At 44.5% G+C, this 16,441-nt stretch overlaps 2 protein-coding genes across 3 annotated transcripts; one reads left to right on the top strand and one right to left on the bottom strand.

Annotated features, from left to right (window-relative positions):
* Positions 1 to 3,845: 3,845 nt before the first annotated feature.
* On the top strand, positions 3,846 to 8,154 carry LOC119329098 (THO complex subunit 4D-like). Of its 2 annotated transcripts, none has more exons than XM_037602092.1 (7): positions 3,846 to 4,125; positions 4,822 to 5,096; positions 5,626 to 5,769; positions 5,867 to 5,935; positions 6,800 to 6,993; positions 7,116 to 7,172; positions 7,689 to 8,154. In XM_037602092.1, exons 2-7 carry the CDS (start codon positions 4,857 to 4,859, stop codon positions 7,876 to 7,878), a joined length of 894 nt encoding a protein of 297 aa, XP_037457989.1. In that variant the 5' UTR covers positions 3,846 to 4,125; positions 4,822 to 4,856; the 3' UTR covers positions 7,879 to 8,154. The 2 variants fall into 2 exon arrangements, with proteins under 2 accessions (XP_037457989.1, XP_037457990.1); XM_037602093.1 differs by having other exon boundaries at positions 3,846 to 4,162.
* Positions 8,155 to 8,746: 592 nt separating this feature from the next.
* On the bottom strand, positions 8,747 to 15,968 carry LOC119329246 (condensin complex subunit 3-like). The gene is made up of 12 exons (XM_037602258.1): positions 15,585 to 15,968; positions 14,974 to 15,177; positions 14,742 to 14,887; positions 14,361 to 14,626; positions 13,973 to 14,058; positions 11,802 to 11,949; positions 11,065 to 11,504; positions 10,406 to 10,920; positions 10,270 to 10,330; positions 9,904 to 10,176; positions 9,461 to 9,722; positions 8,747 to 9,376 (listed from the first exon to the last, which is right to left on the bottom strand). The coding sequence occupies exons 1-12, from the start codon at positions 15,966 to 15,968 to the stop codon at positions 8,994 to 8,996; spliced, it is 3,168 nt and encodes a 1,055-aa protein (XP_037458155.1). The 3' UTR covers positions 8,747 to 8,993.
* Positions 15,969 to 16,441: the final 473 nt, after the last annotated feature.

Below are 16,441 nucleotides of genomic sequence, written 5' to 3'. Positions count from 1 at the left end.
CCCCTCCCCTAGTCCAATTCGGACTCCCCATGGGAGAGGGCGCGCCACCTCCTGGGCTGCTGCCCTCTCTCTCCCCTCAGGCCCACTAAGGCCCAATACTTCCCCGGGGGGGTTCCGGTAACGCTTCCGGCACTCCGGTTTTCTTCGAAATCACCCGAAACACTTCCGGTGTCCGAATATAGCCGTCCAATATATCGATCTTTATGTCTCGATCATTTCGAGACTCCTCGTCATGTCTGTGATCATATCCGGGACTCCGAACAACCTTCGGTACATCAAAATATATAAACTCATAATGAAACTGTCATCGTAACGTTAAGCGTGCGGACCCTACGGGTTCGAGAATAATGTAGACATGACCGAGACACGTCTCCGGTTAATAACCAATAGCGGAACCTGGATGCTCATATTGGCTCCCACATATTCTACGAAGATCTTTTATCGGTCAAACCGCATAACAACATACGTTGTTCCCTTTGTCATCGGTATGTTACTTGCCTGAGATTTGATCGTCGGTATCTCAATACCTAGTTCAATCTCGTTACCGGCAAGTCTCTTTACTCGTTCCGTAATACATCATCCCGCAACTAACTTATTAGTTGCAATGCTTGCAAGGCTTATGTGATGTGCATTACCGAGAGGGCCCAGAGATACCTCTCCGACAATCGGAGTGACAAATCCTAATCTCGAAATACGCCAACCCAACAAGTACCTTCGGAGACACCTGTAGAGCACCTTTATAATCACCCGGTTACGTTGTGACATTTGGTAGCACACAAAGTGTTCCTCCGGTAAACGGGGGTTGCATAATCTCATAGTCATAGGAACATGTATAAGTCATGAAGAAAGCAATAGCAACAAACTAAACAATCAAGTGCTAAGCTAACGAAATGGGTCAAGTCAATCACATCATTCTCCTAATGATGTGATCCCGTTAATCAAATGACAACTCATATCTATGGTTAGGAAACTTAACCATCTTCGATCAACGAGCTAGTCAAGTAGAGGCATACTAGTGACACTATGTTTGTCTATGTGTTCACACATGTATTATGTTTCCGGTTAATACAATTCTAGCATGAATAATAAACATTTATTATGATATAAGGAAATAAATAATAACTTTATTATTGCCTCTAGGGCATATTTACTTCACTCTCATACATCCAGAGGTACTCGTCCCATGGATATGCGATTGTGCCATAGGCAAGCATCTACATTGTAGTTGTGCACTTCTGGTAACAAGAGAACCCAATGGTTCCAACGACATCCTTTTTCAATATGAAGTAATTATCATAAACTGGGATAGCATGGTAGTTGTGACCGAACACTTGTCGCCGCATCCAAAATTGACAATAGAAATAGGGCACGAATAACGCTTTAGGGGCAATGTGGACGTTGACTAGCGTGAGAGGCCCTCGTGCCCTATTTCGATTCAACAAGCGATGTCCCTTTATTGATCCCTTATAGTTGAGAACACGCTCCTCATCACATACAGCTACAAGGATCAAGATGGACCTAGAGTGGGTGAATAGGTACAATTATATATGGATCTAGATGCACCTAGACATGGGAATTAGGCTTGCAAGAGTATGGTTCCATTAGATAGGTGATGAAGCATGAGCTCAAAACTTCACTCAAGCCATGTTAGTTGGGTTTGGAGTGCATTCTAACCCCCACCCTGGTGCTAAATACGGGGTTGCACCACTCGTTTTGTGTGCACTAAAAAATAGAGATAGTCGAAAGCATGAATAATCTATTATAACAACGATTTTATAGATGGGGGTGTATGCCGATTCTATGAATTTTTCTGACCTCACAATCACATATTGGACGAGAGGAAAATCGATCAGAGCATAGTAAGTAGTTTATTAGTTGTTTAGGGTAATGAGAGGTTTACTCGTAGTAAGGTAAAAATGAGACTCTATAACTTTTTATGAGTTTTTGTCTAGAGAAATCATTTTTTAGAAAGTGTTCCAAATCGGTCGACTGATCTCGACCGAGAAGTCACGCACACCATGTGCATTTGTGGGCCCCTGTGCAGATTGTCTCATCCCAGCCTACACGCCTAACACACCACCCTCCCTCCTCATCCATAGAGGAAGCCTTCCAAGCCACTTGTTTGTCTTTTTTCCTGTGCACCGACTTTCTCATCTCCTCTGTATTCTCTCTCACGTGTCTTCTACCTCGCTCAAATCCATGGACCTCCTTCCTCCTTCGTTGCAGCAACGCCCGTCAGGGTCGCGAGGGTTGTCGCCTACCTCCACAGCCCCGCTCGCGTGGTTCTCCATCCTCGTGCACGCCGCCTAACCCCTCTCACACTCTTTGTTTGTGGGCTCGATCATGTGCCGCAAGGAGAAGAGAAAGAAATATGTGTGTGTGGATCTCCATCCCCGTGCACGCCGCCTAACCCCTCTCCCACTATCCATTTGTGGGCTCGGTTATGTGCTGCAAGGAGGGGAGATAAGGTGTGCATGGATCTCCATCTCCATGCATGCGGCCTAACCCCTCTCACACTCTCTGTCATTGGCTCGATCATGTGCTAGAAGAAGGGGAGAAAAGGTGCATGTGGATCCCCATTCCCATTCACGTCGCCTAACCCCTTTCCCATTCTCTATTTTGTGGACTCGATGATGTGTTGCAAGGAGGGGAGAGAAGGTGCACGTGGATCTTCATCCTTGTGCACACCGCCTAAGCCCTCCCACACTCTCTGTTTGTGTGCTCGATCACGTGTTGCGATGAGGGGAGAGAAGGTGTGTGTGGATGTGCTTGACGACTAGCGCTACTAGTCGCCAAGAGTTGATGTGACCAATCGCGAGTGATGCTAGGAGCGACTTGGCGATTCTACGACCTCTTATTAACGATGTTGGAAGGGGCTAGTGGAAACAACCATGGCCGACTGGTGGCGTCAAATGTTGCAACCGTAGGTCGTAGGTGCAGTGATCGACGACGTTATGTGCTGCAGACGACGTCGCTAGGCGTGACGAGCGTCCAATGTTGTGACCTGCCAGCCGTTCGGTTTTTTCGTTGGTTTTTTTCATAACAAAAGTTCATCAAAATCTATCAACATGAGATCTAGTTTTGAAGATCTCGACACATGAATCCAATGGTGAAAACGGTTCAAGATTTGGACGCATGATTTAAGAGTAAAATATTTTGAATAAACGGATCTGCGAAAAAAAGGAAAACTCTCAGCTTGCGACAAGCGGCGCACATGCTCATGCTTAATTACTTTTTTTTAGGGATTCATACCCAGTTAGTGATTTCGTACTCTATTCGGCTCTTTTTTTTTAGTAGAGCGGAGCGGTGTGAAACAGGCCCGCTAAGGACTTGCGGCTTTTAACGGGCTTTGCTGACTTTAACTTTGCAGGCCGCGGGAACTAGCGTTGAACTCGTATTGGGCCCGGCCAGCATACAAGGCGGTTTAGCCCACCGACTGGCGCCAGTTATCTCCCTCTCTCTCTCCGTGGCAGTGCTGTTCGGGAGGCTCTAGCCCTGGCCAAAGATCTGAACTTGCAGAATCTACACGTTGCATCAAACTGTAAAGTGGTGATTGAGGACATGAAGGAGCAAAACCCAGCTGGTTATGGTGCAATTCTACATGAAATAACTGACCTTGCGAATGGTTTCGTAGTGTAATTTTGTTCATGAGTATAGGAGCTCCAACTTCGAGTCTCACAATCTAGCGAAGCATGCTTTAAAGTTAGGGGTGGGCCACCATGTTTGGTTAGGACACCCCGGTAATCTCGTTTTTGTCCCTGTAAACATTTATCAGGATCAATAAAAGCTTCGCGTGATTGTCTAAAAAAAAAAAGCAAATAAAAGCAGAACCCAATCCACTGGGACCCGCACCCAAGTCGTCCTTCTCTTCCACCCTAGAAAGAAAGAAGTCGTCTCTCTCCTCCCAACTCCGCATCCGCCCTCGCCTCGAGCCTCCATCGGCAAACCTCGCCGAGACGCAGACCGACCACGACACCGCCGCCGTCCAAGGCCCAGAGATCCGAGCCCCCCTCGCCCTCCCTTCCGTGCTTCCTGCCAACGACGGGAGGCGGAGAATCCCCCACCCCACAGATCCAGGATCTGCCCGCCGCCGGAGAACCCTAGAGGGTCCACCCAGGCCCGGAGGTGACTTCCCTGACCTTTCGGAACTACGCTAGCACTGGTATCACTACGAATATACTCCTACTTCGTTGATTGGGTCGCTGGCATGCGCAAAGCCCTAGCGCGGTGGGATCCCGTGGGTTCTTGGTAACCGCGGTGCATGTTTATGTTGTCATGAACGGGAGCCGGATTTATGTTCTTCCAGTTCGGTGCTGTTCGTGGGAACCCCCGATGGCGAGGCTGGGTAGCTTAGGCGCTATGGTAGTGACTATGGTGTAGACTGCTCTGTTGTTAGAAGAGTGTGATAAGAAGGATGGATGCAGAGATCTAGCCAGGCTGTCCTCGTGAACCTGATGTGTTCTACAAATTAGCTTTTCTTGTACTACTTCACTTCCTATGTTGACTGGTAAAGGTTACTTGCATTCGGATGCCTGGTGTACCTGATAACCTGATTGTTATTGTCATCCTGAACGGTGACGAAAACTTCGAGAAGACTGAAGTTTATCAGCCTATTATTCGTAGTGTATGTGTCGGACAAGCACAATAGTAGCGTAGTAGGAAGTTTGGATGAGCTGCTGCTTCTGGAGTATTGTTCCTTTTTTCTACTAGTATAGAAACCAGTGACCTTAATTTGATGGGTTTTTTTCTATATCGGTGGGTGCATCTTTGTTACTCTGCTTGCTTACACCACATCACTATTAAACTTCTTTGTCCTTGCAGGGCTTTCTCCCTATTGAATCCAAGTTTTCATTGTAATGGAGGCAGCTTTGAATATGTCACTTGATGATATGATTAAGAACAGAAGTGGGAGGGGAAGAGGAAGGGGAAGGGGACAGAGGGTTGGTCGAGGCCGAGGTGATGGCCAAAGGTCAGGCAGAGGTGATGGCCAAAGGCTAGGCCGTGGACGCGGTGCTGGAACCTTCCGTGGAAGGGGAGTGCCTTACCAAAGGCCACTTGGTGTCAATACTCGCTCGTCATCGTATGCTATTGCCAAGGCAAGCACAAAACCATCGCTGTTTTACTGTATACCCTCAAGAACCCAAATTACAATACATACTTGACAAGAAGTGGCTATGAACATAATAAATGGGACAGCTCAGACCTCAGGGCTCAGTTCAGATCATATCTTCCATACTTATGAACTCTGGAGCTTCAAAGAGGATCCGAGAGGTTTCTCAATTTGAAAATGCCCTGAGAACTGCCTCTTAGCTGCTGACAATTTTGTGGCGAGATATTTGTTGGTTTGTTCTGGTTAATGCTTCAAACTGAAAAACACATTGTATCTTCTCATGGTCAGCATGCTGATGGACTATGTATTAACCTGTTGGATACTTATTTCTCTGGATAAGGTCTTTGGTCAATACAGGGGCTATCAGCTAGCACCCATTTTATGCAATGGTGTATGGTTTTATAGTTTTGCTGATGCTAGTTGACTCGTCAAATACTGTGGATTGATGAGCTTTGGGGATTATGCTAACAATTTATCATCACAATCTGGGTGTGCATGCTGTGGAATATCATCAGTCATTCAACAAAACAAAGGATTTTGCATGGACACATGATCGGTTTGAGGATAGCATGGTGGCTGCTGGACTTCCTGGGATAGAAACTGGTACCAAGCTGTATGTTTCAAACTTGCACTACGGAGTGACAAAGGAAGATTTACAGGTAGCTGGATTGTTATATTATGCATGCTGGAATATCCGACAGCTTCAATCATATTGGACTTTCTCGACCTGATCTTATCTGCCAACAACTGTTTCAGGAACTTTTCTCTGAAATGGGTCATTTGAAGAACTGCATTGTTCATTATGACAATAATAGACACCCAACTGTAAGTCTTTTATGAATGCTTGTTTTTCTTCTGCAAGTTTTTACAATTAAGCACTCACTTCTGCAAATCTTATGCTACGAGCAAGTGCCTTCTGCCCAAACATATGCCTGATCATTCATGATGAACATATCATGTGCATGGTTGTTTGTAATGAACTTAGGATCTACCAACTATAAGCTAGAATTTGGCCCAGCACAGACTGATAATAACACACATAATTACTCTTGTAAGTGTATGAAATGATAACAGGGTATCCTTTTCTCCTGCAATATGTTTTGTATGTTTATTCATGTCAAACTTGATGTTGCTTGCCCAAAGCTGAATCTGGCTTTGATTTATTGCTAGTTTAGACCTTTGACCTTAGAACTTGTGTCCACCAAGCTCTTCACGGCCCCAAAACATACATGACAGTATGACACACAGAAGCTTTGTGCGAACAGCCTTTTTTTAATATAATCTTACTATCAATGGTCTCTCCACTTGTGGCCTGAAGGTCCTGTGGTTTGAACCCAGCCTCCTTGCAGAATTATTATGCAAGGGTAAGGCTGTCTAGAAATTACCTTCCTAAGATCCCACCTTGTGTGGGAGCTTTCAGCACTGGGTACGCCCTTTTTTTACTTTCTTACTTTTGATAGTCATTGGGCAACTTATTTAACCTAATACTCCAATCTTCATTTCTTATTTGAATATTTATCTACCTTTGCCTGCCAAACGTTAGTGAAAGTGCTGGTGCCTCTATTAAATTATGACAGGCCATAAAATAGAGCATATTCTGGTGGTCCTACTCTACAGCTTTGCTCGGAAAAAGACTAGTGCATGCCAGAATATTATATGGTCATATTTTTTATGGATATTCTTGAGCAGGGTTCAGCTGAGGTGATATTCACTAGGAGGAGTGAAGCTGTTCAAGCATTGAAACGATATAATAATGTACGCCTTGATGGGAAAGAAATGAAGATCGAAATGATTGGAGCAAATTTGGGTTTGGCTGCTGCTCCTGCACCTCGTGTTAATGTTGTTTCAGGCGCAAGAGGAAGAGGACAGAGAGAAGTTGTGATGTATGGCTCTTCTTTGCAAGTGCATCTTTTAGTTAGAGGATCCATGCTCATTAAATTTACCAATCACATTATAGTAGCTTGAAATTTCTGCCTTTCTGTTTCTGACTACATGATGTTTTCAGGTCCCATCCAAATGGGTTTGGTCGAGGTGCAACTGACTCGTCTAGTTTCCTTCCTGGGTAGGTTCTTAGGATTCAATATTTTCATAATTTCTTTTGCTGGATAAAAATACGAGCAGTGCAGCTTTGAACCTTGACTCAAATGGCAATCGATTAAAGTCTGGCAACAGGTGGTTGCTATGAACCTTTGTGTGCCTGTACGACATGTGAAATTTTGTTCCCTGGTGTTGTGACTACACATCTTTCTGAACCTTGTGGTAGTGCTAGATATTTCTAGATGTATCGTTGAGCTTAATGCATGTCGTAGTTCATGGTAGGAGCTGGCAACTAATCATACTTGGTACAGTTCCAACTAAAAAGCTGATTGCACATATTTGATTGTTGCTTGTGCATAGCAGAGCCAAATATATTTTACTGTTGGTCGTGTGAGCTATTTTTCTTGTCTTCAGAGGCAAAGTTTCTGTATCATAGTTCTGTGAAAATATTCCATACATAATTATCTGTAAGATACTTATTTATTACTAGATACTTATTTATTACCTTGACCTTGATTAACACATTGTGTTTTACCTTCAGGTGGAAGCGCAACAACGGCTTTGCTCAAAGAGGAGGATCGGTCCGTGGGCGTGGGCGTGGCCGTGGCCGTAGCACCTTTGGTCGAGGTCGTGGACGTGGCGTCTATGTACGGAAGGGGTTGGTGAAATCGGCTGACCAATTGGACAAGGAGCTGGACACCTATCATTCTGGAGCAATGAATGTTGACTAAGATGCTGCATCTTATCACATTGAACCTAGAACTTGGCTGAGGCTTTGAATTTGAGCTTGTTTTATGTGTGGTTTGCTGCCGAGTTGCCGTTGGTCATCTCCCAGTTGTGTGCACATATGTTACATGTCTTTTACATCAAGCTTGAAAACCGTAGATTTGAACTGCAGTTCCTAGTTCTAGTCCAGCAGTAACATTGTAATTGGTGGTTAACAGCTTTGAGCAACCATTTGTTTTCGGTGGCTGTTGCCGTTTAGTATGTTTTCTTCTGATGATTTATTGATAATTTGATTATTCAAGTAAGACAAAAATTTTGTTTCCTTCTGAAAGAAGAGGGAAATGCAATCCAGCGTAGGCAGTCTGTTTGGAGGAGTTCATCATAACCTTCAGGTCGGTACTGCTCGCTGGCGATGCTAAACCTGTACCGCCACTGCTCCGTCCCTCTCCCCGACACACTGCTCCTTCACTGCTCCTCAAGTGCGCCGCCACTCGCCTCAACCGCCCGCAACACATGAGTGAGGTGTTGTCAAATGTAGGGTTGGTCCCACTTGTCATTGAGTATGCGGAAAATTTTGGAGGTAGATTTTTGAGAGTTTGGAGCCGAAATAGCATAGACCAACTTTGACGCACATTTTGCTAGAAGGCAAATTTACAGTGTTGAGCATTTGGAGGCGTGCAAAAGTTCATATGGACAGGAGGCCCGGAGCTGTTTGGAAGCAATACTGTGTGGTAGAAGGGTTGGATGACTGCCCGTGGCTTTTGGTTGAAATTTCTAAATGACTATAAGGTTGAGTGGTTCTTGTCAAACTTTATTGTAGACACCGAATTTGACACCCAAATTTGAAAAAATAAAAAATAAAGACAAGCAATAGTGTAAAAGAGCAATATTCTTTCATGTAGAGCTCTTTATACAATCTCATTGATCCTTGAATCGAATCTACGTACGTCAATCAAAGCATAATCTTTCCAGCTTTGCAAGCTGAAGAGCAACTGAATACATGATCTACTAGTTCAAAAGAAACAATACATAGTGGCAGTGTCACCCTGCATACCTCAAATAACAATTGCTGGGTTCTTCCGGTCAAGAACGCCAGCAGATACCTCAGCTCCCAAGAAACTTAAGACGACTCCTCGTCGGGGTCGTCGGAATCATCGGACGGATCCTCATCAGTTGTCAGTCCGGACATCTCGTCTTGTTCACTGTCAGAAGCAGCCTCCAGAGAAGGCTTCACAGAAGACTTGAACTTGCTCAGGGCCGCAGTCTTGCTTGCTCTCTGAGCGCGTGCCGTGGCCACGCTGGGAGTGGCCGAGACCTGGCTCACCGATGTTACATCCAAGCTCTCTGCTTCGGCTTCCGCTTCGCTGTCATCGCTAGACGATGCCGCCCGCCTTGCTCTTCTCCTGGCTGGAGGAGCCCGGACTGACCGAGGAGGTGCTGGCGTTGGTGGCACCACTGTATTGGCGGCGTCAAGCTTGACACCACCAGCCAATCCTAGTTGCTCTGAAACAAGACACCCAGGTACGACACAAATTGTCAGGAATGTGAACATCTGTTAATGCGTATGATGCGACTTGTTGGACATACCGAATATGGCATCGGCTTGATCTTGTGGCAGTTCTTCCTCCGGGGACTCATCAAGTGACTTGAGCCTTGATGCCATTTGAGCGAGCTCCTTCATAAGGTCCTTGTCAGAAGCCGCTGAAGCAGCCAATGTGTTCACCAGTCCTCTCATGCACTTGATGGCCTTCTGTTCTGATTGCCGGAATCTTAGAAGCACGGCAACCTTGCACAAAGCCAAGGCATATGCTTTCACAGGCGCGCTCTTCTTGTCTTGGCTATTTCCTACCTACAACATTCCAAGCATTTGATGTCAGTTCTCACACACAACTCTTGATAGATTTTATTCCCAGAGAATTTGGTGCAATGTGCATGAGACAACAGGTGAAATGGATGATTTGTACAGTGCATCACAAAGTCGCAACAAAATTATAGAAGCAAGTGAGGGTTTAGAGAGCTCTTAACAGTACCTCCACTGCAATACGGATGGCAAGCCCTTCCTCACTGATGTCATAATTGACAAACGGACCTGGTGAACTGGAAAGGCTTTCGGGACTCATACAAGCTTGCTCTGCTGTTTCCGTTGAAAACAATGGACTTTGTACCATTTGAACCATAAAACGGGCAGCCTGGACTGCCTGTTTACGCTTTTTCGAAACAACAGGTCCACTACCCCCAGCATTACCATGGATACCTGGCCACATGGCTCTCATGAGTGGTACAAATGCACTTGAGACACATCTCTATAAAAAGGAAAGATTGTCAGTACTTTTAGTTTGAAGTCCTTTTTCAAAAGAATATCCTGGAAAATATGAACAATATCTTTATCAACTTGCCTTGTGCTTCTCTGAAAGGGATGGATAATGGAGAAAGAAGACAGACAGACACTGTTTCAATCTGGATAAAGAAAGAAACGTCAGGGTGTGTGAGAAAGAACTGAAAAAAAATAAGGGTGAAATATGAGTAATTGACCTTCCGAGTTCTTTAGATTCCTCCAGGAAATATAATCTTACAAGTTGAGCTAGTATAACAGGATGCAAGTCTGCGGATATGCTTGGATAGTTCTCACTCAAAAGAAGAATTTTTGCAAAACCTTCACCAAGAATGGTCAGGACATTATCATGGTTATCACCCTCTGGGCTGAACTCCCAGTCATCTTTATGAAATCCAGAAAACAGAATACTAAGAACTCCAACGTTTAGATCATCATCATTCAAATCAGAGATGTCCACGGGAGCAAACTGAGTCTTCTCATAATTAGCATCAGATGGTTCAGTTCCAATGGCTTGATCTAATTCTTGTGGACCATGCCAAGACACAAGGTCAATCAAGGCCTTGGATGCCATGGCACTAACCAAGTCAGGCCCATTGATGAATGATAAACGCAACTGCTTCACCAACTCTGTACTTGGTTTGTTCTCTAACAAGCCAAAAAGACAAAGGCATCTTAAAGCAGCCCTCTGTATGTCAACATGTTTCTGCTTTGCCTGCACGATGTAAGATCAAGGGCAGCAAATTTAGAACCCACACTCAATTGATGAACCTTAAGAACACATGCACTTAGTACCTAGAAAAGCTGCAAAATGTTATAAAGCTATACACCTAGGGGACTGCATAACAATCAGACTTACTGCAGGAAGCAACAATGACTGAAGCACTTCAGATGGTCTGATTGCCGTGCCTTCCAGGCTTCGTAAGGTTGAAGTATTCTCTAGAAGAAGACCTGTCACCGCCAGACAGTGCATCCATTGCATGAAATCAGCAGTTCTCTCCCTGCATGGTCTAGCCAGTTCTTCAACGACAGTGGCAATCACCATTTCAAATTCACCAATAGAAGCATGAACCTTTTTAGCCAATTCTAAGACTGCTTTGGCCCACTGCAGGTCCCCTCCAAGACTGACACCATCACCAATGGCGATCTGGTTTCCATCTTCATCGACTTCATGTTCAAGTGGTCTATTCAGAAGCTCATACAGAAATGAACTTGCAACTTTCCTGTTCATACTATCGGAAAAGTCAAGCATTCCACCAAGCAATAATAGTTGCCGCGACGCGAAGTGATAATTTGGTCCTGAAATGGAATAAACACGTAAAGAAATCAATTTTCACATGTGAGAAAATGCTCCATTTCTGTTGTCTTGAAGAAAAGATAGCCAATTGTAACCATATTTGTAAAAATCAGACCGGACTGGCAGTTCAACTGGAAAAATGATAGGTATTTTCCAGGGAATAGCTTGAAAATGATAGGATATTATTCTAAAAAGAAATTCAATAATATATTTGAACCGTGGTTGGACCGGTTAAGCCGGTCTCTTGAAGATTCACTAACTGGTTGCTCCTGAAAAGTACAATCAGTATTCATGCTTACCAGCTGAAAGGTGCGCTTTTACCAAATCAACAAACTCAGCAACTGTGCTAGGAAGGACACCATCAAGAAGATCATTTTTATCCGACGCCTCAGAAGCATATACTGCTGCCTCTGTCCCTGTAGTTGTTGCAGCCTCTGAGCCTTTGACCTGAAGAATAATTACTGGGCCTTAATACTCTGGTAATCTTGTTCAGTGTTTCACTAACCAAAAAAAAAACCATTGATGTTTATTTGAACTTGTATATTGATTCGAGGAACAAGCCAGTATCAGTAGAATAACCATGACCCTTTGCTGAATTCAGGATTACAAGAAAGTATGTTTCCTAAAACTTGCTCAAAACTACGTCCAACAACAATATGGAAAGCTGGCACTTGCAAGCACCATTAGTCCTTTCATCACCTCCAAATAACAATAGTTCATGAGATATTACAACATGTAGGGAAACCTTGACATACAATGAATGATGTTTGCACTGGACCATTTCTGTAACCAAGCCATATGCCCATATTAAACAAAAAGTGCCTATTTGATTCAAAGGAAATTAATACGAATTTTGAAGGATAGGAATCCTTAGAAGTTTTCCTATGTAGGTTGTTTGACTTGTAGGACTGTATCCTATAGATTTTTTTTCCTAATGATTCTGCTGCATTGCGTTTCATAGGAAATTTTCTAGTAAATCAAACCTCTTGGAAATATTTCATTGTTTCTCATATGGTGCAAAAAAAAAATCTTGCAGGACTCCATGCATAGCAATAGTACACATTCGTTCAATTATTGCAATTCTCGAATCCTGATAATCAAAGAGGCCTTGTATGTTACTCCATCCAGTGTGTCATGGACATAGATGCCGTCTCCAACACATAATTATACCCACATTGTAGTATATTTACAAAACCCAGTGAAACTATAATATGATGAAGGGCAATATTTTTTATTTATCACCGTAAAAGATCACCAAGCTGGAATACTATCAATTGTGCCATATGGCAGGTGGACACTAGCCCCAGGCTCAAACTATCATCCTTGTATTGGAAGGTATTTTCCAGTTTATAGCTTTGGTCATTTGGTGCAATTACAATACTGATAGTTGAGTCTTGTAGACACATGTCAGTGGCACTTGATGGTATTTTCCAACACCACTGATATTTGCAATGATACAGAGCAATGACTTAATTCTCTATTACTGAAGTATTTCTGAGACAAAGCTAAATGTATTTCTCTTTTCATATGTTCAATCCTGGAAGGATACTCCTTTAATGTGCTAAACACATAGCAGGGCTATTTAGTTCACTACAGTAAGTTTGGCACGCCTAAACACCTAGCTGTGGCATACCACAAGTTACTAAGGGCATGTTTGGTTGCTTTTCATATTGTTTACATATTTCAGTGGCACAAGTTTGCCAAGCCAGTGTTTGTGGTGGCCAAATTAGTCATCACATTTGTGGTAAAAATTGGCTACAAAATGAGTATATAAAGGTGAGGTACATGGTTGCAACTAAACCTTTGCCAAACTCTTTGCCCAAGATTTGGCTAAGTCAAACTAGAAACAAACCAAACATGCCCTAAGGTAGGAAAAGTATGGCACATTGGCACAATGGCTGTGTAAATGATGGCCAGAATTAGGGAGCAAACAAGACTCTGGGCTAGAGCTGGTGCCTTAGGACTGAGAGTGCTACTGCTCAGGCACTGGGATGTCCTCTATCAAGGCTTCTGAACCTTTCTCTGTGTATATGAACATCTCTAACTTACCAATGAAATGAAACGTGTTAAGCTTCATCCACTAGCCAACACAACCAAAAGTCCGAACTGATGGAAAGGGCTAGGTAATCCATATATACACTTCAACATCCCCTCTCATGTGTGACACGGGAAGTCAACACGTGAATAGACTCAGAGGTATGGCTCAAGAGGCCTATACGTGGACATAGAGTGGGACTTGAACTCAAGACTATGGGCCCTGATACCATGTTAAGCTTCATGCACTAGCCAACGCAACCAAAAGTCTGAACTGATGGAAAGGGGCTAGGTAGTCCACATATACAAACAAAACGCAAGTGCTTTTGCATTTTATCGCGAAAATAAACATGCAGCACTACCTTCTTGCAGGAGTGCCATAAACAATTGTTCAGTAATTGTGGTGCATAGCAAAGCTAAAACGACTGATGCTTACCTGAGCTTCAGCCTGCAAGTGCATGCACATGACTTTCCAGTAAAGAGCAACCTCAGCTTCCATGAGCTTGATACTGGAAACTTGCTCTGCACAAATATAGTGTAGATGATGATATTAAACAGTAGCAGAAAGTTATGATGGGAAATGACAAACTTTATGAACCAGATAATTTATATGCACGCTGTAGTAGAAAGTCAATTTGACAATGGAAAAATACAGTTTAGCCGTTGGTTTGTCATTTTCATTGTTTTGTTTCAGGTTTACTTATTTCACTCAAGTGCAACTGCAACCACATGATTCCTTCTCGGAAATTCAGTTTTCAGCACGATCATATTAAACTTCACAGAAATCTGCAACATAAAAGGCATGGGGTTTTGTTCAGATTTACCAGCATCCTCGGTATTTGCAGTGAAGTACTGCCTGATAGTTTGCCCATCTTGAACTCGCACAGAACCATCCTTCAGAAGCACCCCCATCACGGATTCTCCAACTAACTCATAAGTCTCGACATCAAGAAACCTGAGAAGGGCAATGACATCTCCACCACAATGCTTTACAAGCCACTCCTCCTTCAGCATCCTCAAGCATTCACTTTTCACAGATGTAGACCTATCTGAGAGGCCTCTGTGAAGGAGAGTTGTCCTCTGCTTGATGCTGAACCAAAAGAAAACCATCAATTCACTCACATGGTGTTGGTAACCAGTTGTGCATTTCATATGTAGGCATTGGTCAACTGGCTTTTCTAGTTCCAGTGGAAAGAATTGCTCACCTAAGACTTTGGAGGGGAAATTTAGTTGAAAGCACAGAATATGCTGCCCTCCGAACTGATTCACTGGTATCAATCGTTGATTCAATGATTGACTCCAGTGTAGCACTTGATGGTGGAAGAGACAAAATAATTGTCTTTCGGACCTCCTTCTCAAATCAAACAAAGCCTCCATCAGATGCAATAACAAGGAATCTAAAATAAATATTAAGGGCACTGAGTTGATCTGACATACAGCGTTTTGTTCTTTTTCTAGGGTCTCAAGAAAAATATCGATGATGCCACCATCCTCTTCATCAATCGCAAAACGAGACAATGCACGAACAGCAAAAACCCGAATTGCTGGGATCTTATCCTGTACCCGAATCTTCATGGCATCAATCACTTCATCCCAAATCTCATCACTCACCTCGGCATCATCCGGTAATTGCATTATAATCTACGAGAAGAATTGTCAATGTCAGAAAGTAAGTACTTTAGGTGAACGTGGTAATCTTGACACTACCTGAACTAAGAATTGCACAGGCAAATTAAAACGCGGAAAGAAATGGATCAGTTCACTGTAACCAAAGCTGCATGGGGGCAGAAGTTATCACGGGGTTTTTAACTTTTAGCTAACGTTTTACTGGAACTAACTGAGATAACCAGATCGAACTTAGGTTAAGGCTAAGAGGTACAGAATGGACACATCATTAACCACGTTTACAACAGCAATTATACAAGCTCCTCAAATCTCCAATGAAAACTGAAGTTAGGCAAAACGAAATCACGCATCTAGAGGAAAATAAAGTACTCTTCTTCTTATCAACTGGAGAGAAATCTACTCACAGCTTGCCGAACACTCACCTCAGAGATGATTTGGCAGGAGCGGAAGCGCGCGGGTCGGTGGGCGGCGGCGGAGGCGACGAGGAGGAAGCGGAGGAAACCCTCGAGGAACCCGGTGCCGTCCGCGCCCGCGGGGGCGGAGGAGGAGGCGAAGGCCGCCGCGAAGCGCGCGACGCGGTCGGAGGCGGGGGAGCGGCGGAGGACCTCGAAGAGCGGGGTGAGGGCGTCGCAGAAGGCCGGGAGGAAGCGGCCGCCGGACGCGGAGGAGGCGCGGAGCGCCGCGAGCTCCCGGAGCTTGCGCGGGTGCACGGCGAGGGAGGCGCGGCACTCGTCGAGCACGCGCGCCGCCTCGCCCGCGAGGCGCCTCGTCTCGTCGGCGCCGGCGACGGCCGCGGCGGGCGACATGGTGCGGGGTGGGGAGGTGGGAGCGGGTTTGGGGGGGAGAGATTTTGAATTTGGGGGAGAGGGAAGGCGAAATGCGGAGCGGATCCGGCGATGCGAGGCGTGCTCCCCACTAGTGGAGAGCGCGTGTCTTTTTGAGCTTCCCGTTTTCCGTCCGTGTGGAGATCCTCGTGGGCTGAAACTTTAAGGCTGGCGGATGGCTAGTAGGCCCAAAACGGCCCGCGGTGCTGCTAGACCCAAAATTTGTCGGCCTATGAATCTTTCTAAAAGACCCGCTGGCTTGCGAGCTGTCAGATCTGGAGCAATCTCGTAGTGAAGAGTTGACTCACTTCTGCAAACCTGTAACAACCCGACCTCAGATGGTCAAGTCTTTATGCTTTAGTGTCATCCTTGGATCGGTAATGCTGACACACACAGTACTCGAAGGATTTATAACAGAGTAGCAATCACACACTTATTACATCGAATGTCTCAAG

Source organism: Triticum dicoccoides, chromosome 7A (assembly GCF_002162155.2).
Source record: "Triticum dicoccoides isolate Atlit2015 ecotype Zavitan chromosome 7A, WEW_v2.0, whole genome shotgun sequence".
In the NCBI taxonomy this organism is placed as follows: domain Eukaryota; kingdom Viridiplantae; phylum Streptophyta; class Magnoliopsida; order Poales; family Poaceae; genus Triticum; species Triticum dicoccoides.
Note: the sequence above shows the minus strand (reverse complement) of the source record. Positions and strands in the feature narration are given on the sequence as shown.

Coding starts and splice junctions, on each gene's coding strand:
- LOC119329098 (XM_037602092.1), top strand. CDS start 4,857: ATGGAGGCAGCTTTGAATATGTCACTTGATGATATGATTAAGAACAGA. Junction 5,097..5,625: donor CATCGTATGCTATTGCCAAG/GCAAGCACAAAA, acceptor GAATATCATCAG/TCATTCAACAAAACAAAGGA. Junction 7,173..7,688: donor TCGTCTAGTTTCCTTCCTGG/GTAGGTTCTTAG, acceptor TTTTACCTTCAG/GTGGAAGCGCAACAACGGCT.
- LOC119329246 (XM_037602258.1), bottom strand. CDS start 15,968: ATGTCGCCCGCCGCGGCCGTCGCCGGCGCCGACGAGACGAGGCGCCTC. Junction 14,888..14,973: donor TAGAAAAAGAACAAAACGCT/GTATGTCAGATC, acceptor TGATTTGAGAAG/GAGGTCCGAAAGACAATTAT. Junction 14,627..14,741: donor TTTCCCCTCCAAAGTCTTAG/GTGAGCAATTCT, acceptor CTTTTGGTTCAG/CATCAAGCAGAGGACAACTC.